Source organism: Haliaeetus albicilla, chromosome 16 (assembly GCF_947461875.1).
Source record: "Haliaeetus albicilla chromosome 16, bHalAlb1.1, whole genome shotgun sequence".
In the NCBI taxonomy this organism is placed as follows: Eukaryota; Metazoa; Chordata; class Aves; order Accipitriformes; family Accipitridae; genus Haliaeetus; species Haliaeetus albicilla.
Genome location: NC_091498.1, coordinates 4,892,671 through 4,919,609, shown reverse-complemented (window position 1 = coordinate 4,919,609; position 26,939 = coordinate 4,892,671). Strand labels below are relative to the sequence as shown.

The 26,939-nt window shown below is 48.7% G+C and overlaps 2 protein-coding genes across 4 annotated transcripts in view; both read right to left on the bottom strand.

Moving 5' to 3' along the window:
* Window positions 1-1,071: 1,071 nt before the first annotated feature.
* On the bottom strand, window positions 1,072-9,982 carry TMEM222 (transmembrane protein 222). 2 transcript variants are annotated; one of them, XM_069803244.1, is made up of 6 exons: window positions 9,832-9,982; window positions 7,316-7,400; window positions 6,511-6,542; window positions 5,716-5,812; window positions 5,414-5,549; window positions 1,072-4,417 (listed from the first exon to the last, which is right to left on the bottom strand). In XM_069803244.1, exons 1-5 carry the CDS (start codon window positions 9,942-9,944, stop codon window positions 5,415-5,417), a joined length of 462 nt encoding a protein of 153 aa, XP_069659345.1. In that variant the 5' UTR covers window positions 9,945-9,982; the 3' UTR covers window positions 1,072-4,417; window position 5,414. The 2 variants fall into 2 exon arrangements, with proteins under 2 accessions (XP_069659345.1, XP_069659344.1); XM_069803243.1 differs by having other exon boundaries at window positions 5,419-5,549; window positions 9,832-9,981.
* A 626-nt stretch (window positions 9,983-10,608) lies between these two features.
* WDTC1 (WD and tetratricopeptide repeats 1) overlaps window positions 10,609-26,939 on the bottom strand; it is a 32,304-nt gene continuing 15,973 nt past the window's right edge. For both annotated transcript variants that reach the window (XM_069803242.1, XM_009929818.2), the window contains exons 10-16: window positions 26,391-26,466; window positions 24,595-24,691; window positions 23,310-23,483; window positions 19,846-20,081; window positions 19,295-19,463; window positions 18,680-18,872; window positions 10,609-18,526 (exon numbers count right to left, since the gene is read on the bottom strand). In XM_069803242.1, coding sequence (XP_069659343.1) covers window positions 18,329-18,526; window positions 18,680-18,872; window positions 19,295-19,463; window positions 19,846-20,081; window positions 23,310-23,483; window positions 24,595-24,691; window positions 26,391-26,466 — 1,143 coding nt within the window. In that variant the 3' untranslated portion in view covers window positions 10,609-18,328. The remainder of the gene's footprint in view (window positions 18,527-18,679; window positions 18,873-19,294; window positions 19,464-19,845; window positions 20,082-23,309; window positions 23,484-24,594; window positions 24,692-26,390; window positions 26,467-26,939) is intronic.

Below are 26,939 nucleotides of genomic sequence, written 5' to 3'. Positions count from 1 at the left end.
AGGATAAACCCCTCAGAGGCTGCCTGCCATCCCCACCGCTGCTGTTTCACAGCCCTGGAGCCAAAGCAGGGGCTGGAGTTAACACAGCCGCAGGAGCAGCGTGGTTTGGATCGAGGGGCTGAGCAGGAGAGGATCCAGGTGGTGTTTTGTAAGATGGCTGTGCCGTTAAATCCCCGGGCCTTGTACACAACCTAATTTTAAGGCTGGTCTACTTTCCCCACGGCGCAGCTCTGGCCTCTGGATATCAGATGTAACGGAAAATCGGCTGCTGCATTAGCACTCGTTACAGCACTCAGAGGCCCAGCTTCCCTTGCTCCCAGTTCAGGCAGCTGTATCCTGCTGGGAGAGGGGAAAACGAGGCCGGCTCTTCGCATCCCACTCTGCTCTCCGCTCCTCTATAACTCCCGGCAGCCCCAGGCCCTGCACACGTCCCCTCCCCAACAGCTTGCAGGGTAAATGGAAGATAGGGGGCTCTGTGCTGGCAAGGGAAAAGGAGCCAGGAGGCCAGTGGCCCCAGCCTCCAAGAAAACAGAGAAGTTAAGAGACTTAAGGGAAGGGGAAGCTATTTACAGCTAAAGGGGATCAACCTGCAAGCGGGGGCTTATCTTCTAAAAAAGCATCCTCTTCCCCAGAGCGCTCGGCTCCCCCCTGCCCAGGGCCACACAGGGCTCTGCTGACCAGGCAGAGGCTTAGAGACCAGCACAGAGCAAGAGCAGGCAGAGCCCTTTCTTCTCCTCCCATATATAACAAAGACCCTCGGCAGGTCCCTGGCTTTGAGAGACCTGGGATTAAAGCCTGCAAATGTTTCCCATGCTGTGGCAATTGGGTTCCTCCTGCCCCCAAACACCTCTTCCCGACAGCAGGTCTGAAAACAGGGCTGTGAGTTTTGCCCTGGAGCAGAGCAAAGGGCAAATTCATAAAGTAAAAGGCATGGGAGCTTCAGGGCCTGGCTTGTGCAGGCAGCCAGACACTCTGCCTTGGGCCAGGAGAGGGGCCAGAGCTCAGCCAGGCAGGGGGGAATACCAACTCTGCTCCCGGCTGGAAGAAGGAAGGAGTCTTGACTACAAGAGATGCAGCACTTGGAGACATCCACAGAAATAAGTTTATTTCCCCTACTGTCAGGATTATGAAACCACAGAAGCAGAGTTTAAATATTTACAAAGTAATCCAGTGTCCCACAGAGATAAAGAGAACAAAGGATGAGGGTACAGAGGGCTCGCCCCTCGCTGGAGAGCAATGGCAAAGCCACGGAGCTCTGCAGCATAAGCATGTGCAAAGGGGAAAAGAGGGGAGCATAAAACTGGCATCTGGAAGGTGAAGGACAGGGTGAACCTTTAATGTGGCTAGTCGAAGGGGGTACTGCAAAGATGCCAGCAGTGAGATGAAGGAAGCTGCAAGGAGAGGATATTCCTTACCCACCCACCTCTTCTGCCACCTCCCACGCCAAGAGGAAGCAGCCCACTCCCTGCACAACCGCAGCCACGCCGAGCACCGCCGGCATTTCTCCACACTCCTGCAGCGTTGGGTTGACACTACCGCAGCGTAGGAAAACCGTAAACCCGACCAGCCCACCCGCCTCCCCCAGCATCCGACCTCTGCGGGCACCATCCTTCATTGTGTGAGTACAGACAGCTTTGTGTGTCCAGCACGGATGTGCGGGCTGGCTCTGCAGTACCTCAGCTTTGAGTCTTGCTCTCCCATTAGCCACATTTCCTTCGAATGCCCAGAGCCATCCTCTATCTCCGTCGGTGGAAGCGGATCGGCTGTTCAGCCAGGACTTGGGCAAAGCACCGCCTTCATTCCCAGGCAGTCAGCACTCCAACCCACTACGAGGTCCATTTGCTGCTGCTCGATAAGCCTCCATTCGAAACCCAGATCTGGTAAAAAGCGTTAGGAGCAAACGACAAGGATTTTCACAGTGGGGAATGGCACTCAACATGTTTTCAGAAGTCCCAGGAGCGGGGACTGTGGCCAGCAGCCCCAATCCCGGCCTCCCCCGACAACTCGAAGTCTCAGCTTTGGCAATGCTTGTATAGCTTATCTATAAAACACTGAATCAACATGTGAGACAGGCCTAAGAGTCTCTAGGTTATTGCTACTGCGTAAGACAGGTTGGCTTCAGCCCTGGGGCCAGGGACTCCGAGCACATCCTTGGTGGGTCACTCTGAGAAATCATACTTAAATTAAAAACAGAGGCAAAGGACTAATCTCTCCTGTTCAACTAGCTTGTCCTAGGGCACGTTAGCCAGCAGGCTAGCTGGGTGGAAACCGCAGCGACACAGGGTAGCTCTGTAAGACACCATCCTTTCATTGTAAGGTTCTCCTTGATCAAGATCTTGGCTTTCTAATCAGCCCCAGGCCCAGCACCCTCCAGCTCACTCTCCACACAGGCTTGAAATGACTGTACAGAGCAGACACCGACGACTATTTTAGTTCCAGGTAGACAGGGAAGGGTGCTGAGGTCTGCACACCTCCACCCAGCCCAGAAAGGCCAGCACCAGATGAGACACAGACAACTGGGTGCTAGGGAGAAGGGAGAGGTTAAAGGGGCTACTTAAAAGTGACCGAGGAAAAGGAGGAAATGCAGAAATTGAGAAGCCCAAGAGAAGTCCCCGAACTTCCCATATGGCTAGAGGAGCTGGGGAGATGGAAGCAGATGAGGCACACAAGGACAGGTCTGAGGGCCAGCAGGGTGACAGCAGTCAGAGGAAGCCACAGAGATGGCAGGCAGTGGAGAAGAGCTTTCTTGCTGGCCATAAGCACTGCTCGAGGTTGAAATCCATCAGGTAGTGGAGTAAAGAGCTGGCCTTTCAAGGCATGAGTGAAAAAGCTATTCTCCTTCCTCTGCAGTCAGAGGGGATCTGCTCAACTGCACATAACCCTTCAGCCACACTTTTTTTTTAAAAAGCCACTTGGCTCAGAGCCCCACAGAAAGCAGCATCTGCAGGCCAGAGCCTCCACAAACACAGACCTGGACCTCTTCCCCTGGAAGAGGCTCTGGGTCACGTCCAAATTCACTTCCTGCCTAGCACTCAAGAACAATCTATCCCTCTACTACCCATCCTGGCCCATCCAGGGCTCAAAAGGGCCATCAGCCCCACAACGCTGCCAGACTAGCATTTCTCGCGTCAAAGCCAGTCCTGCAAAGCATTTTTACCCAGGTGTGCTCTTCAAAGCATGCCAAGGAGGTAAACAGACCTTCTCGTTCACCATCCAGGAACCAGTCGCAAGAAAGCCAATGACCCAGTTTGCTGCTGCAAAGCCCAACCAGAACATGGATGCCTTCCAGTCCCTTCACCTTTTCTTTTAATCTCTGATGGCCCCACTAAGCTCAGGTCTCAGGTGCTGCTCTCATGGATGCTTTCAAAACCCTACGCTAAGCCTTCTGCCCCAGAAACATGTACCTGCTCCTACCGGCACCTCTGCAAGCTCAGGTAGGCTGCGACACACAAAGTACTAGGGATCAAAGGAAAGTAAGTGGCTCACGAGAAGTGTAATGACAATTTTAGATATTCAGAGCACAGGGAGAAGGAGGGAAGCTGTTTTCTCTGGCACAAGCTGAAAGGGACTTAGCAGTAGACTCCCAGCTGTGCAACAGGCTATTGAAAGTGTGCAGACTGCCATGAGCCATACCCAAGTCAGACGATCGACTTTCCTGCCTTTCTGGGCTCACCAGCAGGACCAGATGAATTTGCCCTGCCACAGAGCGTTCCTCTGCATGTCTCCTCAGAGGAGTGTCCCACTGTCAACACCTTTCTGTCACTACTGGGGAGACCATCAGTGAGTGCTGTGGCACTCTACACCCTCAGGAGGAACCCCACACCTCCACTTTGAAACATGTGCTACAGGAGAGTCATGCAACAGGGAAACAACTCCTTCTTGGAGACTCAGGAAATCTGAGGAAGCATCTGATGAAGTCTGCCAAGAGGAAGAAACCAGGTGATCAGAGAGAGCCTTACAAGGTGTATCTGCTTGTGCTCCTGAACCAGGAGGCAGGTTTTGCCTTGTGACTTTACTTGGCACTGAAAGCAAAGGTGCCCACGCCTCTCCTTTCCTGATTGCATTTCTACCTACCAAATTGCAGAAAGGGACCATATTCAAGGAGAGAGCAGGAGCCTTCAGAACCCCTGACACTGGGAGACACCATCGACAGAACAAAAACTGAAGGAAAAGAAGCCAGTTCCAGGAAACAAAGACGAGCTGTTACAATGGAGTGGAGCTGCCACCTTCCCTGGAAAACTCCTCCCAGAGTCCCATGCCTCCATCTCGCTGGATCAGTCACAGTTTCTTTCTTCGAGTGCCCATGGAATGGGGAGTTCACAGCTGCCATCACCGCAAATGAAGTGTGAGAACAACGGTCACGATCACCCCCAACAAGAGGACAAAGGGAAGCCAGGTCTTCACAAATCCCCCTATGCTGCAAAACGGAAAAAAGGGGAAGGGTTCAAAGGTAAGAAATCAGCAGAGAAAGACAAAAGGGAGAGAAGGATGTGACAATAACTGGAGAAATCAGAGGGAGACAGATGCCCTTCTGACTTTCTTATCCGTTGCTGACACTGCCACACATCACATCCTGGAGATTCAGTCAGTGTTAGAAATTGAGACTAAATCAGATCCACAAATAACTATATCATGAACAACAGGGCTGGACTCTCCTTCCAGCTTAAATTCAGGTCAAAGACTAGCACGTTTCATATCTGAACAGACAGGAGTGGTGACAGGAGACTACAACAAAATGAAACCCCATTACCACAGGCCTCGTTATTCAGACTGCTGGCATATTTAACCAAGACAGCAGGGACTACACTTGCCTAAAAGCTGGTAGAGAAGCTTCTCCAGAACAGGGAAGACCCAACAGAAGTGGACCAACTCAAAAGCTTCATGCAGGGCAGTCCTTGCAGAATCTCCTTTTCAGGCACAAGGAGCTGAAATGGAGATTAAGCGCCCTTTCTAGTAAGGAAAGCTTGGGGTTTCCCTCTCCACTCAAGTTGGAAGCTCCACGCAGTTGAAAATCTGACTAGTTTTTATGTAAACAAGATTCAAGAGAGGGAAGAGAAACCAGTAATCCTTGGAGACAAGCCATTCTGTGACCTTATGTTCTGACCTAACCCAGCCAAAAGACAACAGAGTGAGATTTGCTTTAGCTAGCATTTCCCAAATTCCAGGCACCCTAAATTAGATGCCAGACACAGTATTTTGGGAGCAGCATCTAGTGCAACCCACCAAGCACTCTTGGTCCTTTTCCTAAGAACAGGCGGCAGGCAGCGACAGTACCACCTACCAGCAACATACACCCACATGTTCTGGGGGAGATGTTTCTCCCTTCTCCATGGGACAATCTGAAGCTTTGGAAGGCGAGGAAGAACAAAAGAAACAGAGCCCCTTTGCCTGCTGAATCTAGACTGCTCCTCACCTCACCTTACATACTTCCCATACAGGAGTGAGAAGAAGCAGAGTTTCACCATGTTCCAGGAGGTGCTGTTATCGTATCTCATCAAGTTTAAGGCCAGAGCCACATGAGAATGGCAGTTATCACAGCAAAGGTTGTGCTGGAACAGAAAAAGGGGCACCAGATTAGAAATTCTGTTCTTGAGGCTCCCCAGTTCTGTACCCTGCGCTGGTGCAGAGCCACAGGTCCCACCCCTGCAGCAAGGACCCAAACACTGGGGAGATATTCCTCCACACACAGACAGGACATCAGTGTCGGAGCCGTACCATTCGGTGCTTGTACTCCTCCGAAGCATCATGTACAGCTGTGTCCCAAGCATTGGGACCGGTGGAGTATACTTTGCTTGGATCCAGTTTCCAGTACCTAGAAGGATGAGAACAGATCCCTTTGCACTACTGCTGCACCTTCACAACTTCTTGCTCTTCCCAGCAGGAAGATGCCTAAAGGACTTGGAGAAATCCACTGCCTCTGGAGTCCATGGAACTGAGCTCTTCAAGACAAGCGTATGCTGCAGAGGGCAGCAGAAACTACTGCTCAGCACCCTCAGCCCAACAGCACCCCAGAGAGAGAAACTGCAGACCTCAGGGGCACAGACAAAACTCTGAACTGCTTTCGCATCCCATAATATGGAACCTTCGGCCATTCAAAACGTAAACCTGATCTGACAGATACACAAAACCCAGGCACCTCTCCTCCTCCCCCCAGAAAATCATTAACAGGATGTGAGTGATGACAGTTCATTAGTACAGCGCAGGCAGTATTTACTTGGAAGAATTGTTGTTATCTTAAGATGTTTTAGCCTTTTCTTTTCTCTCTCTCTTTTTTTTTTTAATAAAGGCTCCATACAGCTCTAGTTATTAATACCATTACATTGCTGTCACGCTTCTAAAAAGATTTAATTTAACGTGGTTTCTTGAAAAGCAGAGACACAGTAGCCATCCACTTGAATTAGGGCATCTGAACAACAAGAAAAGCAATATTATAGCATGTCTGTCTCCATGAATTAAAGGACATCTGCAGGTCAGTTGGTTAGTTTAATAAAAACTAACAAGAGCACTTACTTCACTGGCTTCCCAAATGCCATGTTGTCTTCCTACAAAAAAGGAAAAACGTCTCAAGAGGATAACCCCGTGCAATATTCATGACATGCCTCTTGCTGGAAGGCCTCACAGCCCGCGATCGCTTAGTGATAAAACTGTCACATTGCCTCAGCAGTCTCGAGACACCAATCTTATTTGTGTGTCTGGATTTAGATTTCAATTGTTTTCATAGTCCTGTTCTGGGCACGAGTATATTTATACTCTATACACGGTGACACCATCTAGCTATATGGTATAAGTACCTTGTTCCCCCTCTTTTTTTTTCTTTTTTTTTAAACTGTTAAGACTTCGTTAACTCAAAGTTGTAAATGTCCCAATGTACTAAAAGTTTTAATTAAACTCCCTTACTTTCAAAATCCACCAGACTATAAAGCAGTTTAGAAGACTGGCACATACCTGATGCTAGCAGCATGATAATAACAGGCATGTTGAGGAAGTTGGAAAGCAACTTTTGCTACTCAGAATTAGACTACTATAAGAGAATTTAGGTCCAAAATTCCTAACTACGAACCTGAACTACTAAGGATTTTTTCCCTTCCACCAAACCAAACTAGCCACTACCCATCATATCCCTCAAACGATCTCCACTGGACAGCAGCCCACAGAGGAATAGCAAAGATCTGTGATCTTCAGAAACATCTACAGCCATTACTTTGCAGAACTTTGAGCTGTAAAAGACAGGGGATGGCTCAAAAGTCACCAGCAAAGGTGAGAAGCAGACCAAGCAGAGATTCTGCTTCAGCACCTGGATCCATCATCTACTTACTGAGACAAAGTACGGCCCTGCGAAGTCCCGAATGACTCCAGTCGACGTGCAGATACCCATGTGGCCAATGATCGGGAAGAGCCATCTACCGAGGTAACAAGCGAACCATCAGGCTGAGATATTTGCCCCCCGATCATACCGAGTGCGTGCAACATGCTGCCAGGAGATTGCTGGAGCGGCCGTACAACCAGCTGCATAGCATGGGATAGACAGGCACAGTTAACATGTTATACGCAGCTGAGAGATGAAAGCAGGTGAGCCAGAGCCAGGCAAAGACCCGTAAGGATGAAGAAGAGGTACAAGCAAAAGAAAAACACACAGGGAATACCCAAAGCTGTGCTGACAAGCAGATCTAGAGTCAGCTCATCTGTGGGGCAGTCAGACTCCACGATTTTAGCATGAGTAGCAGCAGTTATGGAGAGCGCAAGACTCCGAAGGCCTGCGCTACACACATCCCTGGCCAGGGAAGGGCAAGCCACAGTCTCGCAGAACAAACCCATTTGTGTACCCAAGTAAAAATGTTAGATCCAGGAGAAACTGCCTTGAGATAAAACTGGACTTTCCACTTCAAGAACTGAAAATAAGGTCAACTTGCCCATCTTCCTATCTATGCTACAGCTTTTCACAGCAAACTAGATTTAAGCACCCCAGACAGAAAATGGGGCTCCTGGCTCCAGGAAGAGCATTCCCTCCCCTAAACAATCCCATTGTTTCAGAGACCTTCTCCTCCCTCTTAGATACTTATGGCCCAGGGAGCAGCAGATCTATATCCCAACCCCTTTCCATCATCATCACTTAGAAGTAAATACTTCAGGCCAAGTTACAGCTCTCTCCCACATCCTCTGGCATTCTCAGGTTTGCTGACCTCTCTCCTGAGGGACTGCGCGCAGCGACTAATATTTCAGAAGAGATTACAGCAGGACTAAAGAGCAACAGATTCACAAGTCATGGCTCAATCAGAGAGATCCTAAAACTATCAAAATAAAAAGGGACTGAGGCGGTTGGATGTTATGAGGAACAACAAGCCATACATGCCAACAAGTGCAGCTGAGGTTATAACGATCATATAACTCCTGTTGATAACAGAACCCTACGACAGAGAAAGGACTCTGCGAAGTTTGATGGTCTGCACTTGCATCGCTTACCCTCTGCATGTTCCTATCTGGTGCGAAAGAAAGCAGCCAGACAGTTTGGCTATCTGTGCAATGTTATATCAGCCAGAAGGTAGGGCTGAATATAACGCTGTCACAGCATTACCACCTTCAAAGGTCTATGTAGTTCTTCCTTTTTTTTTTAATTCTCCTCTCAGCACTGACTAGCTTTCAAGCCTCCAAATCCAAGGATGACAGGAAATGTCAGAGAAAGAAAGCAGAGCTATTATGCAGTCTAACGAGAGATTTTGCCAAATAACAACGCTGAGATTTCTGCTGCAAAACAAAATCAACAGGAAAATGCCACTGTTCATCAGGGAATGAACCCACAAGAAATACAGATGCCCAGTGACTTTGGCAGCAGGACAGTTCTCTTCATCAGTCCCAGCAGGAGATAAGAAGGTTAAAACCTTTGGAAAATCCTCCAGGAAAAGACTAAGGTGGGAATTTTAAGCAATCAAAAAAGAAAAAAAGTAAAAAACAAAGCTGGTTTGTAGCTGTATGCGAAACAGCAACAGCAAAGCTACAGCTTCTCCTCACCGAGGAGAGTTGCAGTGCCATTCCCAATCCTGGCACGGACCACACCACATCTTCTACCTGACTTTCAGCTCTGGCTCAGTAAACATTACCACCTGATTTGAAACGGAGGGGAAGAGGAAGGCATAAAAATAAGCCTTTGTGTTCCCAGACTACCCCCAAACCCACATTTTACAGCTTTTCATTTTCCCACGACCAGAGTAAAACTCAGAAGTTCTCCTCAGAGCCTGCTTACGCTTGGCTGACAAGACTGGGAAGGCAAATCCACTTCTAACTCATTACAAGTGAAGCGCAGGGGCTCTCCTCAAGGCATAAGGTGGTCTAAGATCCCTGGAGCCAAACCTTTGCTCCAAAAACATGAAAGCCTTCCCACGTTTCATTGGATCCCCTCCACTCCGGCTCCTGCAGAGACAAGCCCGCTCTACTGCAAAGCCTTCCCCACACACGCCCTCGCTGCAGGGAGAGGAGAGCCCTACCCCAAGGACAGAATCCTACACGGGCCCCAAAGCAGCCTGGCACCCAGTCACCCCAAAGCAGGCCGAGCACCCCGAAGCGAGGCCACCCCGGAGCAGGCCAGGCAGCCAGTTACCCCGGTCTGCCTGCCCCAAAGCGGGCCTACACCCGCTTACCCCAAGGCAGGCCAGGCTCCCCGCCAGCTCCGCAGCTGGCTGAGCACCCGGGCACGCCGAAGCGGACCGGGCAGCCGGACCCGGGGGAGGCAAGGGGGGCCCCGGCCCTGGCCCTTCCCCGGTAGGGAGGCGCGGGCCCAGGCCTCAGCCGGGCCGCCCGCCCCCGGGGCCGGCCGGGAGCGCAGGGCCCAGCACTCACGTCAGGACGGGGATGGGGGTCCACACCACGCAGTAGGGGAAACGGCCGCGCTCGGCGTCCAGCCCGGCCCCGCTGCCATTGAACTGCTTCATCTTGGCCTCCGCTTCCGCCATCACGGGGGCCCGCCCCCCTGCCCGCCGCGTTTACGTCACTTCCTGGAGACCGCGCCCGCTTCCGGGCACGGCCGGTAACCAGGAAGCGGGAGCGGGCAGGCTCCCTCGCGGCCTGGCGGGCCCAGCGCCCCCTCCCCCGGGCCCTCCCCGTTTTGGGGAGGGGGAATCCGGGCTGGAAGGGCCCCGGGGCTCACCCACCTGGCCGGCCAGCCCGGGCGGAGAGCCCACAGCCCCGCGGCTGCTGCTTGACGAAGCGTTGGCTCGCTGCTCTCCACACCCACGGAGAGCCGAGCTTCGGGCTTCATCCCCCCACCCCGCCCCAGGACTTCAGCGGCTTCGTGCGGCGTAGAAGGGCCTGGGTTTGTTTCACAGCAGGGCCTTCTGCTCCGGCGAAGCTCCTCCAGGCAGGAACCTTCACCCCTCACACCTACCTTGTGCAGATCCACCACGCAAACCTTGGCAGCGAACTTCTCCCTGTTGCCCTTCCAAAGACCAGAAGCTGGAAGAGTCAGGCCCCGGAGCTGCCAGGTAGAAGGCGCCCTCAGGAAAAGTGCAAAAGCAGAAATAAGCATCAGACCCAGCCTCCCCTGAGAGAGATGCGGTCAAGGGACTGCGGTCAAGGGACTGCAAGGGGAGGAACAGCATTTACAAATGGAGAATCAGATTAGAAAAATAACAATTGCTTTATTAGGAAGTTTAATTCAAACTACACGAGAAAGCTGAAGAAGAAATATGTTTATTCCATATTTCCACCCACCACAACACACTCGGCAAAATACAGAGTGACAACTCACTGAACTAGTGGGAAGAACAGGGAGGACATCGCTTGCCCCAGCCCAGCAAACCCAGGACGGGGACATTCAGCCCAGCAGGTGCAGAAGAGCTGCCAAGCATCCAGCCCCTACTCTCCTCTTCGCATCCTTCCATGCTTTCCTTGGAAGCTGGTCGTTTCCTCCTCACACAGAGGCCTTGAGCTGCATTCCCCTTCAAGGCCTGTAGTTACCAGAGCTCTCCAGCACAGTTTGTGGCATCATGCTGTGTAATGCCAAGGGGTTTTGCTAATAAAACAGTCTTGGCCCCTTCCTGCACATGGTTGGGTTCCTCCTCACACAGAGCAGAGGCAATGCAGAGCCAAGCACTCTGCTCACAGAAGGTGCTGGCTTTTGGTATTAGCAAACCCTGTTAATGGCAAGAGCCACGTTCCCAACAGTCATCACAAACTTACAGCTTCCACATAACCACCCCACTTTTTACTGAAATTTCTCTCCTTCATCAAAGACTTATCTCTATGCGTTCTGCTTTCCATTACCTGACTGCTCAATAATTAAGCTGAGCCCAGCCTTCCACATTTATCAATGTATTCTCTGTTCTGGGGACAGAACAGCACTTAACACGCTCACTGAATTTTAGACTAAGGAAGCTTCCAGCTTGAAAGCCCAGGAGATCCATAACCTCTACCGGCAGCAGAGGCACATCAGAGGGGACACCAGTCGGGAGTTGCCAGTATGGCAGTAGAAAGCATTGGCTAACAGTCTAGTGCGGAGGTGGCCTACCCGCCCTCAATACACGCTAACTTGTCATATGAGTACTCAGGCTTCAACACAACTAGCTTAGTAATGCATTGAAGGCTACATTTCCTTGCCTCTACTGAGCCCTCAAGAGATCATCTAACATCCCACCTTATTTCCTAGTCTAGACCATGTTTTAGGACAGCCCCTCCAAGAAGGAGGGCTGCTTCAGAGGCAGCTGGATGGAAGCAGAGCCATCAACTGAGGTGCTCATGCAGAGCAGCTCACGTCAAGCTACAGTGTGGGCATCGTCTCAGCGTGACCTGTCACTGCATCAAGAGTTGATCAAGAGCCTGAGATCATGCTCCTCGGAATCTGATGGTGAGGGAATTCACAAAATAGTCCAGTTACAAAAGAGAGAAAGCCGAGGAAATATAGACACCCTTAAGAGCAAAGCCATGCCTGGTGCTTTGGTTTCCAACAGACACTTCCTATTTTGGCACTTTGGATGGAAGATGCACACAAAGGTTGTATGTGTTTCAGTGAACACTTTGTTCAATGAAGAAAAATACTTGCATTGATTTGCTCCAGGCTAACGTAAGTATCAGAGATTGTTAAAAATCTATGAATAGGGGCCAATGTTCGCATCAGCTAATGTGGTCCTGGCGCGTTTGTCGGATTAGGCAATGGATTTGCTCTTCCTGCTTGTGTATCAGAGGCTGCTAAGCAGCGTATCACCAGGGACCAGCTCCCTTGGCAAAGCCACGCAGCAAGGATGACACCGACAGCCTCAGCAGGACGCATCTCCCTGCAGTGCCACCTCACACCCTCCCCTCCCGCGTGGGCAGGGGGCATTTCAGACAGCCCAGTTTATTCTCTCCTAAACTAAGTGCAGGAAGGCAAACCAGCTGCTGGAGCACAGGAAGAACACCGTTTTCCCCAGGCTGGATTTAAAAAAGAAAAAAAAAAAAAACAAAGAAAAAAAAATCAATACAGCACTCCTGTACTGCACAGCTTTCTTTTGTGTTTGTCAGGCAAGCGGAAGGGCTCTCCATCCCCAATACCGCACTGGCAGAAAACGGGTGAGCTGTAGCTGACAGCAGGGTCTTCCTAGTGACAACTGGAAAGCTGCTGCTGTTCTACTGCTATTGATCTAAGCAGAATACAAAACACCTGAAGTCAGCAGGGAAAAATAGCTGCAGTTGGAAAAGAAACTGCAGGGAGGGGGACACATGGACAGGGACGGGAGAGCAGGTAAGAAGTTCTCCATGCATAAAATTAAAGGCCGGGCTTTTTATTGCAGCTATCTTGCCTGACTACCAGACTGGATCGATGTACAGAGCAGGAATCCTGCCATCATTGTTTTCGCAATCTCTCATTTGACAAGAAACAAAAGGTTTCACTCCCACTTGTGCCAGCGACTTGCCATCGATGGCTCCTCTCTCCTGTTGTCAGCAAGGAAGCAGCTCTACTTCCCATCAGCCCAAAACGTCCTCAGGACAACGATCTTTGCCTACTCACTGCAGGTGCCAATGCATCACTCGCACCCTGGAGACGCGGAGCCCTTCTGAGAGGAGAGCCTGTCCGCTCTGGGAAGAAGTGGCCCAGACCGCACACTAGTTTGTCCAAGCACACGCCACCATGGCTATAGCTGGAGCTCGGCCTGGAAGGGATTTGGTTACCTCCCCTTTCTACCCCGGCTCATCTCTGAGCCTGAAAGAAGCAGGCACCCAGCCAGCTCTTGTTCAGTAAAGCGGCTTCCTTGGGAACCTTCCCTGTTGTGACAGCTCAAACATTACAGGGACTGCCAGGACCAAACCACTCAAGGAAGAGATCCCCTCCCCCTTCTGACATTGACAACCGAGGCAGCAGCAGGCAACACCGCGTGCAGGAGTCTATTTAAAATGTCACCGAGGCACAGGCTGATGGAGGACACCAAGGCGTCCTTCTCCCGCCCTGGAGGTGATGCTGGGGTGGGTTGCTTTGCGTTTTTGTTGTTCCTTTCCTGTGGTCTGTGCCTGCTGCAATCTGACAGCCTCTAATCGCTCAGCATGAACCAGAAACGTCACTCTCATCTGTATTGATGATGGTGCTACTCACAAGCGAAAGAACATACGCAGGCTCAGCCACCCACCCCAAAAGCAATGCCCCTAAGCCATCTCACCCTTCGGCTTTAACCTTCAGGTCTTTTCTGCTTCCCTGTCACTTGAAAGCTGCATTTCCTTCTCTCTCCCTCTCCAACTGACACAGCCAACCCACAGGGCAACTTTTATGTTTAAAGGAAAAGCCACCAGTTTCTCAGGGACAAGGGGCACAAGGTGGAAGCGCTCAAAGAGCCAAGTGCAGGTCACAATCATTTCTCAGCTATGAAATCCACAAAAAGGCCCACCTTTTCTCCTTGCCAGCCCCGGCGCTGGTCCCGATCAGTCTCATCTCCTGCAGCAGCAAGGCCTGAACAAGCTATGAGAAGCATAACAGGCAGAGGACTGAATTCCTCACTGCAACAACAACAGGCAGTTTTCCGACATCCTGCTCCCATTTTGCTCAGAGACAGCAGCCATCTTGAGCCCTTTGCAGACTTGTTCCTGGCACTGTGACATCCAAGAAAAGTGATCTCATCAGTAGGGCTGTGATTGTTCTTCTCCCCACATCCCAGAGCATATCACTCCTCTCCCTCCTCAACCCAATTCCCTTACCCAAATTACAAATAAAACTCATTTCCTGGGTCCTTCTAGCCATTTCCACCCACAATTCAACCACTCAGCTTCCCCTTCCATGCTTCCTCTTTGTCCAACCATTCAGTCCAAGATCTGACCTAATTAGTTGATTGCCAATTCCAGCTGTGGATGCACATTGCTTTGTTAGAGCAGAGCTGTCTTTTAAAGCAATAATTTATATCAGACGGGATTTGAAATGAAGAGGCCTCAAAAGGCCTTCAGCTGAAAGGTGTCCAATGGGAATTTTTAAGGGAAGACTTCAAATGGATTCTGAAAATAGCAGACTGGTTTTCTAACTCTTACTTAAGGCCTGGCATTCTGCAGCTTGGAGGGCAGGAAAGTATTTGGGAGGTTTTGCTGCAGGAACCCAGAGAAGAAAGTGAGTTTGTGATATCCTTTAGCAAGGGATCATCTCTGGGTCTAAATGTTGATGTCCAACACACCACGCTGAGTGTGAGACACTTTAAGGCAGTAAGTGCGCTGTTTCTGACAGCGGAAAGGTCTCAGAAGATCGGTCAGTAACATGGTGACTCAGGCAGGTGACCTTGGGTCTGCCCCACAGCCTAAGCCACCAGGGCTCTGCTTCTCAGGGCAAGAGGCTATTTACTGTTTAAGAGCTAAAAGGCAAGTATGGGTTAATTTTCCCTACACAGCTTTTTGCCTCCCCCTCACTCACCTCTAACCCTTGGGTTCAGCAGGAGCTCAATGAGGATTTTATCAATTTTACTCCCCACCCTGACAAAACGTAATTCAGAGAAACTAACTCCATTACAGCACCATTCATCTTTCTGTAAGACGTGTGCATCACTTCTCTCTTCTCCAGCAAGCCCCAGGCAGCCATTCTCATCCTCACTCCAACGTTTGCAGCTTTAGCTCTAAACCAAGCCAGAGGCGGACTCTGCTCCCAAACACAGCCCCAGCCCTTGGTCCACTGATAGATCTGAGTTCCCACATCTCCACAAACTAACATCAGCACTAACTTAGTAGCCGCCACAGCTTACAAGCCATGTTTTGGGCTCCCCAGCCCCCTTCCCACTCAAGTTTACTGGGGCATCTATTCTCCAAGAAGCAGCACTGTTGAATAGACAACATCCAGCCCAACCAGGCCACCCCCCCACCCACGCTTGTCCACCTCCATAGAGGAGAAAGGTTGAACAAAGCCAGAACAATCCCCCAAACAAAATGACACCAAGAAAGAACTAGAACAAAGAACTGTTTAATTGCTTAACCCTTTCTCTTCCAGGGACCAGAGAAACAAGTTTTCTGCTCCTTCTAATGAGGGCAGTAAGGCTTGTGTGTTACCTCTACAACTGCAGGGGCAAAGTTTACGAGATGATCATCTTTAGTACTTGAAAAAGTGAGAAGCAATGATCACTGCAACACTAAGAGAATCCTAGAGTCTCCTAACGGAGAGCCCATTGCTAGAATACAAAAATAAAAGAGGCATCCCTGCATGTCCCAGGCTAGAAAGAGTTAACCAGAAAGAGCAGGAAGAAGCTTTCCCAAAGAGGGGGTTGAAGTAAACAGCAGAGGTCAATAAAGCAACATCTTTTCCCTACTTCCCCAGCATGTTTCTTCCTTCACCAATAAATACAAATTCCTCATTAACAAGCAACAAAGCAGGTAATCTGCCCACGACAAGGGGAAAAGGGGCTAGAAGCAGAAAGATTTTTCTCTCTCCTTCTCTCCCATTATTATTTATCTTTTTTTAACCAAAGCAGCCATTAAAAAAAGCAATCCACTGCAGAGGCAGGGAATCTTGTAGCTTTCACACTGCAACTAGCAGGTAAAAGAGCTGCACTGTCTCACAAGGGTAAAAACAACAAAAAATAGCTGCCACAGCAAAAGGTGAATGGGGAGGGAGAGGTCTGTTCTCTTCAGAGCTTTCTATCTCAGCCTCCCAGTTTAAAAATCAAAGTCTGCAGACATTGTCTACTGAAAGCTGAAAAAAAAAGTTTGAGTGGGAGGAGAAGAGAGAAAAAAAAAAAGAGGATGCGTCTAGTAGGAAAGCCTTAAGCAAAAAAAAAAAAAAAAGAAGAAAAGGCCAGACCATGTCAAAAAGCCACCCAAGTGAGAAGAATTTTCTGCTGTCTCTGGGTTTTGAAGAGCATTGAGTGCCGGGGTACACCTGGGGTGTGGGAGCTTGTACACAACCAAACAGGTAAACTGAGCAAGCAGTCACATCTAATGCACTGGTACTGCAATGAGAACAAGCAAACATGCCCTCAGCAGCCAAGTGACAATCTGTCCCAGGAGAGCTCTGCTTCAGCAGGAGAAGATGGAGCGCGAGTCTGCCATCACAGCTCAGCAGAGCACAAGGGTAGCCAGTCGTTTCTGGGCAGTGAGGGGCATGCTCCCACAAGCCCGGGTTCGCCAAGGCTCAGTTTCACCCACGTGTGAACGAGCAGATGGACATCTTTGTCTGAGGGGCAGAGATCAGGTCCCAGTTAGCTCCACTGCGATTACAAGGGGAGTGTGGGGGATCTCTCTATGCAGGGAACATTGTCCTTGGAGAGATGCTGCCAGCTACGAGACTGTGACCTCTCTCCCTCCTGCACAAGGCTCACTCATCTCATAAAGACTGTTCTGGAAGGGAGAGGAAGCCAGTTACCTTGATCAGCCAGCACTGCGCAGTCTCTCTCATCAATGCCTGGCAGCCAGAAGCAGCCAGAGAAGGAAAGGGAGGCCTCTCATCTTTCCACAGCAGGAACAGGAAGACCAGGGATTGCACCACATGGAAGAACAGCCCTAATGCAGCATACACACATGCGCACACACTCCCAGACACACATCTCACACCCCTGGGACCAAGGCTAGCATGTTCAGACCTTCAGCAGTAAGAGATACGAGACAGCGCAGAGCAGTTAGGATCTCCAGGGGCTCTTTGGTCTTAGTTGATAGTCCTAGAAAAAACAACCTCTTCGGATTCGGTTGTAGCACAGCTGTGTAAGATCTATTTGATATTTAGCATTTGGCAACTGCAAGAGGGAAAAACAGGGCTGCATGTTACATGAGAGGGGAAGGGATGGAAGTACAGTGCTGCATTTCTAGCTGTACTCTGGGCTTTGCAGCCAGAGTCAGTGTGTGGAGAGCGGGAAGAGGAACGAGGGTTCCTGAGAGGACCACTAATCCATCAGATGTTATACCAACAATGAGGCAAAGAAGGCCCACCTTAGCCAAGACAGAGCAGCTGACTGCACAAAAATGCTGCTTCCTAAAAGCTCAAACCTTTAGTTGCAACGTATACATGGTGGCAACATTCTCAGCTCCAACACAGGTGACTTAGAGAGCAGAAGGTGAATAGAGCTACGCACATTCTGGGAAATGGAGAGAGAAGCTCTGAAAGAGTGCTGTTACCAGCCCCTTTCCCCAGTAGCTTTAGCTACGTGAGCCCTAGGTCTCTGATCAAACCTGCTCCCATTGCTGTCACCTTTCTCCGTGGGTTCACAGACCACAGAAGAAAGTATCAGAGCTGGGCAAGCACATCCTGCCCTGTTGACCTGCACATACTCAGTGCCTTCACTGATTGAGCAACTAAGACAGATGCCCAGGGACAAGACAGGCAATATCCAGTCCTCAATACAACACAGCTACATCTGGTGACAACGTGTTAAGAGATGGAAGCCAGAAGAAAGATGTTATGGGACAAAACAGGTGTTTCATGGCCAACAACCCTAAACCAGGGGCCTCTAGACAGACTGGTAGCACAAAAGCAGAGTCAAGCTTTCAAGACCAAGATCACTGCAGTAAATTCATTCCATAACCCCTGCGCCCTAGGTTTGTATTTTATTCAGGAATTTAACATCCTCTCTCCAAATGCATGAATGCAGGCAACATCCCTCTATACCAGATCATACAGCAGCTCTGGAAAAAAATTCACCAGCTTACACTGCTTACAGACAACTCAAAGACCCCTGTTGGGACTAAATTCCACTAAAGGCAAACCTCAGACTGCACTGACATGCTGCTCAGTAGCGTGACGGGAGAAGGAGGAGGTGGTGATGATGTTTTAAAGAGACGGCCGCTCCTGCCCCTGCCAGCTTGTCCTACTCTGTGCATAGTGCGAAACAGTGCAGTCATTCATCAGAGAAAGTTCAGGACCAAGGAAACTAGGTTCCCTTTCAGCCAAACAATTAGAGGAAGGAGAGGCAGTTCTGTTTTAGCTGGGCCGGCACTGGACTTGCCCCTCCGAGCTGTCTTCATCATCTGAGCCTCCAGCCCCACCACTGGTCAGTCCTGTAATCCGGTACCCCATGTTCAGCAACATCACCTCCAGCGGGTCTGCATTCATTCGTCTCTGGTTAGCTTGGGAAGCACCTTCCATGTCCACTACCACACGCCCATTAAGGGTTTCACTCTGCAAGACAAGAAGGGAAAGAACTCAGCAAGGCAGTGCTAGGACCAAACAGGGGCTGTTACTGCTGCTGCAACTCTCAAGAGATCCCAACAGGAAAGACCAGCTGAGTGAGTTACATCTCACGACAAGACAGTCTTTTACTGTGGCTCTTACCTCTGGCCTAGGATTCCACAGTCGTACAACTGGGTCAATGCCGCTGGTAGCCAGGAAGCAGTAACTGGGATGAGGCTGGAGACAATTCACAATCGACTCGTCTCCCTGCAGCACTCTAACAAGGTTGGTGGTTTCTTTCTCCCAGATGAAGAAGGAGCCGTCATCTGACCCACTGACTATGTACTGTGCGTTGCTAGGGTGAGAGGAGCAGAGACTGGAGATCACAGCTCAGAGTCAAAGCTAGTCTCTAGCAGACATGAGAATCTCAGTTGGCTTCTATAATCAGTAGGCTGCCACCCCTCATGCTTATGGATCCAGATAAAGCTTTCTGTGTTGGCTCCCTCCATCCCCAGGATTCATGTTTTCAATCCCAAATGGCTTTTCTGAAATGCTAGCCCAACTGGGTCCTCCATGGATCTGCTACTGAACCAGCTATTCATGCAGCCACACAAGGAGGAGGGTTTCCGCCATCTTTTTCAACCCTGAAAACCAGTGTCAGCATCATTTTATGAACAGTTACATGGGGCTATGCATGAGGCTTTATCCAATGGAAGACAGCATTCTGCTGCTGCTCACACTCCTGTCCTGCATCCCTGTTACGCTCTGCCAACATACCTGCCAAAGAAATTGGCCTCTTTGATGTCTGTAGTAGTGTTACAGTGGCCGCAATATCGGAATTTGTAGTCGTAGCTGCGCTCCCTCAGCACCATCTCATCCTCTGAGATGGAATCCTTGCGGCCTGTGGCTCGCAGCCGGATGGGGCCACCCCCTTTCTTGTCCTCAGCTGGAAAGACAACAGATTTCCCTCATCACAATTTGGAGAGGAACATGTTCTCAGCAAACAGAAAGCACTCTAGGAGACCCCAACAGCTTTAGAGAAGAGTTAAGGACAATTCCAGTAGGGAGCAGGGCTTAGAAGCACAAGCTTCCTTCCAGATTATCTCCTGGGTACATCAGACTCCTTTTACCATACTCTTGCTCAGGAGCAAACCAGGACTAGGCACAAGGAAAGAACTTGCCCAGGCCAGTTTTTGTGCACGGTAACAATCAATCTCTCTCAGAAGTTAGAGCTTTACTTTAGAGGGGCGGTTTAAAGAGAAAATTCCTTGTCTGATCATTAGATTTTAATATAAACTTGAAGAACCACACCAAACACTGGCACTCACCATTATCACTCTTGGAGAAGAGGGCTGCATTGATGTCTCTGTCTAATGCATCGCAGGCACTGCTATGTGCTTGTTCTGGGAACTTCCCTTTAAAGTCATCCAGACACTCCAGTGCTTCTGCCACGTACTTGAGTTCAAAGAGACAGCGGGCAAGACGGAAATGGGCCTTCAGGTGGCATGGATTCAAGGATATGGCCTTCAAGCAGTCTCTTAAAGCATCATAATGGTCCCCATCCCTGAAGAAAAGGGAGTGGTGGATTAGATAGCCCAAGCAGAAACAGTACACATTTTCCACTGCTGTTTCCCAGCCCTCGTTTCACTCCAAAGCTGCTTGTTTCCAGCTCTCTTTATGCAAGCAGACACCCCACAAGCTCATATACTAATAGCATTTGCTGTTTCCCAGGGGCACCATCTGACCAAGCCCAGCTTCTTGAATGCACCTCCACACGTATACAGGCAGCCCTGTAATGTGACCACACAGGGAAGCCCAGCAAGTCTTGACCTGCCATTTTAAATCCGACAGAGCAGAGCTCACTGATAGAACACATTTAGGGAAGTCCTTTGAAGATGGAGGATGCACAAGCCCTCTGGCCAAGCAGACACAAGGCCTCTCCTGCAAGGCGAGTAGGGTCTCCTCGGAACACAGCAGCTCACGCGTGCCCCTTTGTGGACGCACAGCGTGGCAGCATGTTTCCCTGCCCACAGTCACAGCCACTTGTAGCCCTCAAGAAGGAGCTACAGAACCACCACACTTCATAGCCCTGATGGACAAATATCTAAAGCAGTAGTCTTTTCTCACCTTTATAAGAAAAACCTTTAAGTTTTAGAAATAAGCATTATAGCAGACTGGCATCATAATGGATATTTATATCCTATTTACAGTTACTGAAGACTACGCTTGATTTCCCTAAGCTCCATGGCTGTGCAATAAGAATGCCTCTGTTTGTGCTCTGGAAGCAGGAGAGACTTGACAAGCCTTGCATGCTGGTATTCAGTTCAGACTGACAGAGGCTGAGAAGTCAGCCAGGACTGACATGCCTGGTGTACCACCATCAAGCCTAAACTGTTCAGAGGCACCACAATCTGCCTTAAGAGAGTGCTGAGTCTCCATGTGACAGCTAATAATAATAATAAAAAAAAAAAAAAAAAAAATGTTTCACACCTGTAACCTATGTGCACTGCACCTACCAAAGTCTGAAACAGCCCCAAGGGGAAGGGGGTGAATTGCCCTGTACCTTCCACAGGGTGACAGCTGTAGATCATGTGGAGCCTTTGTCAGAGAAGAGGTGCTCCTGGATCTCTACTCATTAAGGGGAGCTCCAAATCTTTGGGTTACATGCTAAGCAGCACTTATTCAGTGCCACAAGCATGTTCTGCAAACCATTCATCCTATTGCTCCCTCCCATCTAGAAGGATATTGGCCACATATTACAGCTTGCTAGCACAGTACAGAAGGTGGAGTGCCTTGTCCATGAGATCTGCAGCAGAGCAGAAGAAACATGGTTCTTGAGGGCTGTCTTTGCAGCACTGTGTCTGTGTCAATCCAGAAGGCTGGATGCACAGCATCAGGCCACTTTTATTCAAAGAAAGAGGGAATGCAAGTTACCTGTATGTGTCTCGCATTTTCAGAGCTGATGGCTATTAGCTGCTTTGCCACCCTCAAAAATCCTTCACCCTCAACTACCAGCGTCAGACAGCCCAATAGACTGGTGTGAAAATGTAAACATTGAGATGTAAAGCAGGCACTGACTTCTCCCATTGTTACAGGTTTGACTCAGCTTGTACAAAAATGGTCTAACTAGAAATCAGCTAAGTACTGTCAACACAGACTGCTAAAAGCAATCTGGAGAGTGAGGCAGTTGGCTCTTATGAGCAAATTTTAAAAGGACAGCCTTAGAAGTGCTGCAGAGTATGAGTAGCATCTTAAGGGATATGAGCAAGGGGAGGCTAGGAAATTACAGACCTTCCTTTTTTCTAGAGCTCTCTGTTACTCAGAGAACAAGGCCAAAGCAAGACCTGCACTATTCTGCAGGGTGGCCTATAGCTGTTCCTGCTCCGAACGTGAAGACACATGATGGTTCAGTGTGGGTCACTGTCCAACTGCTTCATCCTCCTTCTCAGTGACATCCCAGCCACCTTCTACCATACACCAGTAGCTGTTTCTAGCAGAAAAGTACCCTGTCTTTTCTGCACCTGAGAAGATATCAGCTCAGTATTATTTAAATTCTAATCATTGCATGCCACAGAAACCCACTGTGCATATATTTTCACATCTTCCTGCTACCGAAAACTGTAGCAAAGCACTAGCTGACACACAGAAAGGTTCAGATCTGCCAACATCCTTCGGGAAAAACGATTCCTATAAGAAAAATGTCATTCATGAGATCAGCACTCAGCTTCTGTCTTCCATTCCTTAATCCCAACCTATTGTTCTTCTCCCTCTGAACACTGAGGTCTTTTTGAGGCAGCTCCCAAATCTCTGCTATTGCAAAACAGCCAGTAGGCCAGTTACCAACAGTCACAACAACTGCTGGCTGCTCTTTATCTTGGCAAGAAGATAGGAGAATTCATACTGGGGATTTCAGCAGGGAGAGGAGAAGGATATCCTCACAAAGCAAATGTAGATGAAGGACCACAGCTATTTTAAATATGTTAATGGCAAGTCATGCTACTCAGTCTTACTCTGCTCAAGGGGACAGATACTGAAATAACTCAGCTGTATCTTGCAGATGCAGCTTTGGCTATTGGTCAGAGAAGACATTACCTACTGCAGAGGCTACAGCACATTTTGCAACAATCAAGCAGAACCTCCCCCAGACTCTGAGGCACCAGTTGCCACCTCCCCAGATCCCTCAGAGAGGTTTGCTTCCAGCCAAGGGGAATGTGGGTTAGCTGGGGTGACATGGGAACCACCAGGTCATGTCTGACTATCTGCAGTACTAGTTACTTGGATAAAGCAGCAACCAAAGCAACTCCAGGCAGTCCTACAACAATCTTATACCATGAGATATGAAGTTATAAAGCATAGTAACCATTACCTCATCTGCTGACAGCAGATTTAGAGCCATACTCTAATGCAGATCAGAATTACCCAAAGAAACACAAACACCCTTAGAGACACTCATAACGCTGTTACTCAGAAGTGGATTTTTGGTGTCTTTTTAAACAGGAAAGGAACGGAACATTACTCAGCATGCCAGTAGGCAAAATGATGAGCTACTACCAGCTGTGCTTGCCTGTGTGGTATCTGTGGCTGTAATTTCTCCGACACATGCTGCTGTGCAATCCCCTTGTTCTGTACCAGAGGTGACCCACTTACAGCTTGATCCAATAACCCCAACCCTGCTCTGCATCTAGAGAAGCCAGGTGCTTTGCAGTGGACAACAAGGTATCTGTGGTACTCGGACGTCAGACACCAGCAGTGCCTGTGACACTAAATTCTCTAATATTCTCTGCTTCCTTACCACTTGCGCTTCATGTAGGCAGCAGCTCTGTTTCCATACAGCATGGCATTGTTGGGGGCTTTCTGGACTGCTTTGCTGTATAGCTGAATGGCTTGAGTCCACAGCTGGCAAGCAAAGGCCTCATTGGCTTGCTGCTTGATTCTCTCCAGATATGGAGGTAGCTCCACTTGGGGACTGAAGGGAAAGAAAGGAGCACAGGTAAGTCTCACATGCTAATGCTCTGTTAACTCCAGTTAAAAATCTGCAGTGTTTTGTTCTAGCTTAGCAAGTCCCAGCAAGCATTAGCTAATACCAGAAGTTTCAGAAAAAGGGAGAAGAGACCCTGAACCAGAATAACCTGAATTTAAGAAGAAGGTTTCTTTTTGACTATCATTTGACTGTTTCCATCTTTTCTTTATATACCGACCCATACTCAAAATTGAACAGTAGGTATTTTAAGCATCTAATCCTTCAGACTTCACCAATATATCTTTGCTTTGACTGCATAAACAACATTTCCAATCCTTTTTTAGCAACGCATAACAGAACGCAAATTCAGAAGGAAACCAAGCATCCGAGTTCACAGGGCTGCACAAGGCCCATGCTCAGCAACCCCAAATTCCAGCCAACATCTCTGCTGCCGTGGTGGAGGGGCCATCTAGAGGAAACAAGCTGAAAACATTCAACAAAGTGACTTTGGTGGAACCTAGACTACCCATATATGGTATTAAGCAACTGTGTCTTGACTTTTAACTATGTCTCATCAGCTGGAGGAAATACAGTCAGCAAGATGTGCTTCAAGCCTGATTCTGCTTCGCCCCAACTGCATTTTGCTCTTAAGGAAAGCAAGCAGTAGGAACAACAGAAGAGGGCTCTCCATCCATTCCTAGCTCACATGCAGACTGCAGGAGTAATGACTCCAGCATCATTGTCGTGAAGCAATTTTGGCTGCTTTAGTTCAGTTTGCAGCAGGCAGGTGCCCAAAAAATTGGCAAAGGGAAGCAAGGCTCTTTCAACCTGACAGCCTCTCCTATTTATCAAGACACAGTTCCTGCAGATTGGGAAGTAACAACCACTCAGGACAACTAAGAATACCTTACTTCCAGGCCTGAAAAGTAATTTCTTAGTTTTGTCCATAGTAATTCACTGTAAAAGGGGAAAAAAAAACTTCACGGACAACGTTTCTCCCAGGACGCTCTTGCCTGATCTGACTTGTTCATAGCCCCCACACCAGAAGCAAATACAGCTCCTAGGACAGAGGCCACTTGACAGTCAAGCTTTCATGCAGGTAGAGCTGTCCCTTTACCTCACATGTGCTCTTCCTTCAGACAAGCGGAAGCCATTGCTGTGGAGATGGATGCCATTTGACACTCCATTGGTAGAGGTTTTTCCATTCTGCACTTCTGAAAGTTGGGGGGGGGGGGGAGAAAATCCATGCTAAGTATCAATGTAGATTACACAAACTAACATCTGAAGCTTAAGGGTTTTATTTTACAGTGGAGTCAAGCCAATGCCACAGCCCCATTCAGAGCAGAAGTAAAACTTCCATGATTCCACATGCCCCACCTCCTCCAGCCACCTGGATTTGATTTGCCTTCTTACATTTACTACAAAATCTCCGCAGTATCCTTCACAATACAACTCTAGAACAGAAAACTAGATACACATAGAACTAAGTATACACACACACACACAGAGGGCAGCTTGAATTGAACTGCCTTCAGACTGAGTCTAGGCCATAATCAGAGTACCGGACTGATCACCAGATTCACTCAGATAAAGAATCATAGAGCTAAGTTGTTGAACATTTAATAGAACAAGGAGGATGAGTAGAACCACTGGAGGAATCCAGTAAAGGAATTCCAGATGCTTTCTTCCTTTTGTTCTTTTCTTACCCTACTGCTCAAGGAGCCATTACAAGCTGAAGTAATCCTCTGAAGGTCGTGCAGCCACATCATCTGCCATTTCCATAGAAAACATTCAGCTTAGATTTTTACAAACTGCATTTATGTTGCAGCTGGAAGTGCTCCTGCAGCCATTTCACAGGTTGGGAAACTGGGGACACTGTCCAACCAGTCTACTGAACTGCTCAGAGATTTCAGTGTGTAGAGACATGCATGCACACGAAGTTCAGCCTTTGTACTGATACCACCTTTTCACAGCCTTTGCCTGAACTTTCTGTGCCCAACAGGGTGGAGCGTTTGCAGCAACTGCACCACTGTGAGCCTGTTCAAACGCTGTCCTGCCATTAAAAGCGTGACCTCACCAGATACCACAGCACAGATCACCCACATGCATTCAAGACTGAAGAGAAAGGCAGGCAGGGCCTATATTTGCTACCAGGATGTGAGTGTTAGATTAAGGCCTAAGGCGCACTGAGTACACAGATCAAACTCTGCCAGAGTGCTCTGAGAACAGGGAAGGGGCTGAGCAGGGAACACTCCCTGATAAGAGTCAGCCTCTGCCCAGGGAATAGCATTATAGCCAATTCACTGTGTACTGTCTGCAACTTCTGTGTACAAACAGGCCCTGTAAGAGACAGGGCCAAGAATAAAAAGGCTTTTGGATATACTTACTCATCAAATAAATGACTTTGATTCAACTATCTCACCACCAGGAGGGATATTAGTGCCAGGCCAGATTCTTAGACTAGGGAAAAGATTGTTCTGTCTCCTTCTTAATGGGTACATAAGGGGTTAACAGATGTATTCTACATTTTACTAGTAAGTTTAAAAAATATCTACTAATTCCACACCTGTCCACAAAGTTTTCCCCCTTAGCTGAAGGCAGGATTCCAGGACCTCAACCACTCTATGAAGTCTACTTTATCCTTTATGCACAGCTTTAAGCATTCTCCTTGGTATACATGCATAGACCTCTCAACAGCTTGCTTCTCCTCTCAAGACACATGTATTGTCACTCTGTAGAAGGGTTTTAGAACTTGGTGTATGAACTGCACTGCAGAAACAGCCCAGTAACAGCCATGCCCTACTTCATTTTCCTATTTCCTGCCCAGACTGGGCTGCACCCTGAAAAAAAGAGCTGTGTAGTACGTAATTTCACTCTGCCTTCCACTGACTTCCACGACAGCATCACACTTACCCCCTGAAGTATGGCACTTCTTTGGGAGGAGAAAAGTGTATGGTCGCTGTTTGTATGTTAGATCAAACAAGTAGACCTAAGGAATGAAGAATGAGACAAAAAAAGTCAGTGAAACGTAGATGCTCAAGTCACAGAAATAAAACAGGGCTAGATGGGTATATGGTTCCATGTTTGTGTTTTTCTATTTCCAATTTTCTAACTAGGAATCTTGTTTATAGACAGGAACACACAGGATGACAGCAGTACCACTGGCGTGTTCCATTCCAGCACTGGGTTCAGAAAGAATAATGCTAAGAAATAGGAGCCTTGTCTTAAGAGATAAGAAAGCCCTCTCCACACCTACAGAACTTAAAAGATGACCTGACCACAAACCAACCTGCTCAAAAAGCTTCAACTCCAGTAAGATATTTTAACTACTTAATTAACACAGTGATCACAAAGAAATCAAACATTTATTGACAGAAAAGAGGCGGTACACTAAACCAAGGCAAAGTCTCTCTAAGATGAAACCAGGATTTCCTGAGAAACTTCGAAAGCAGCCCTGCAAAG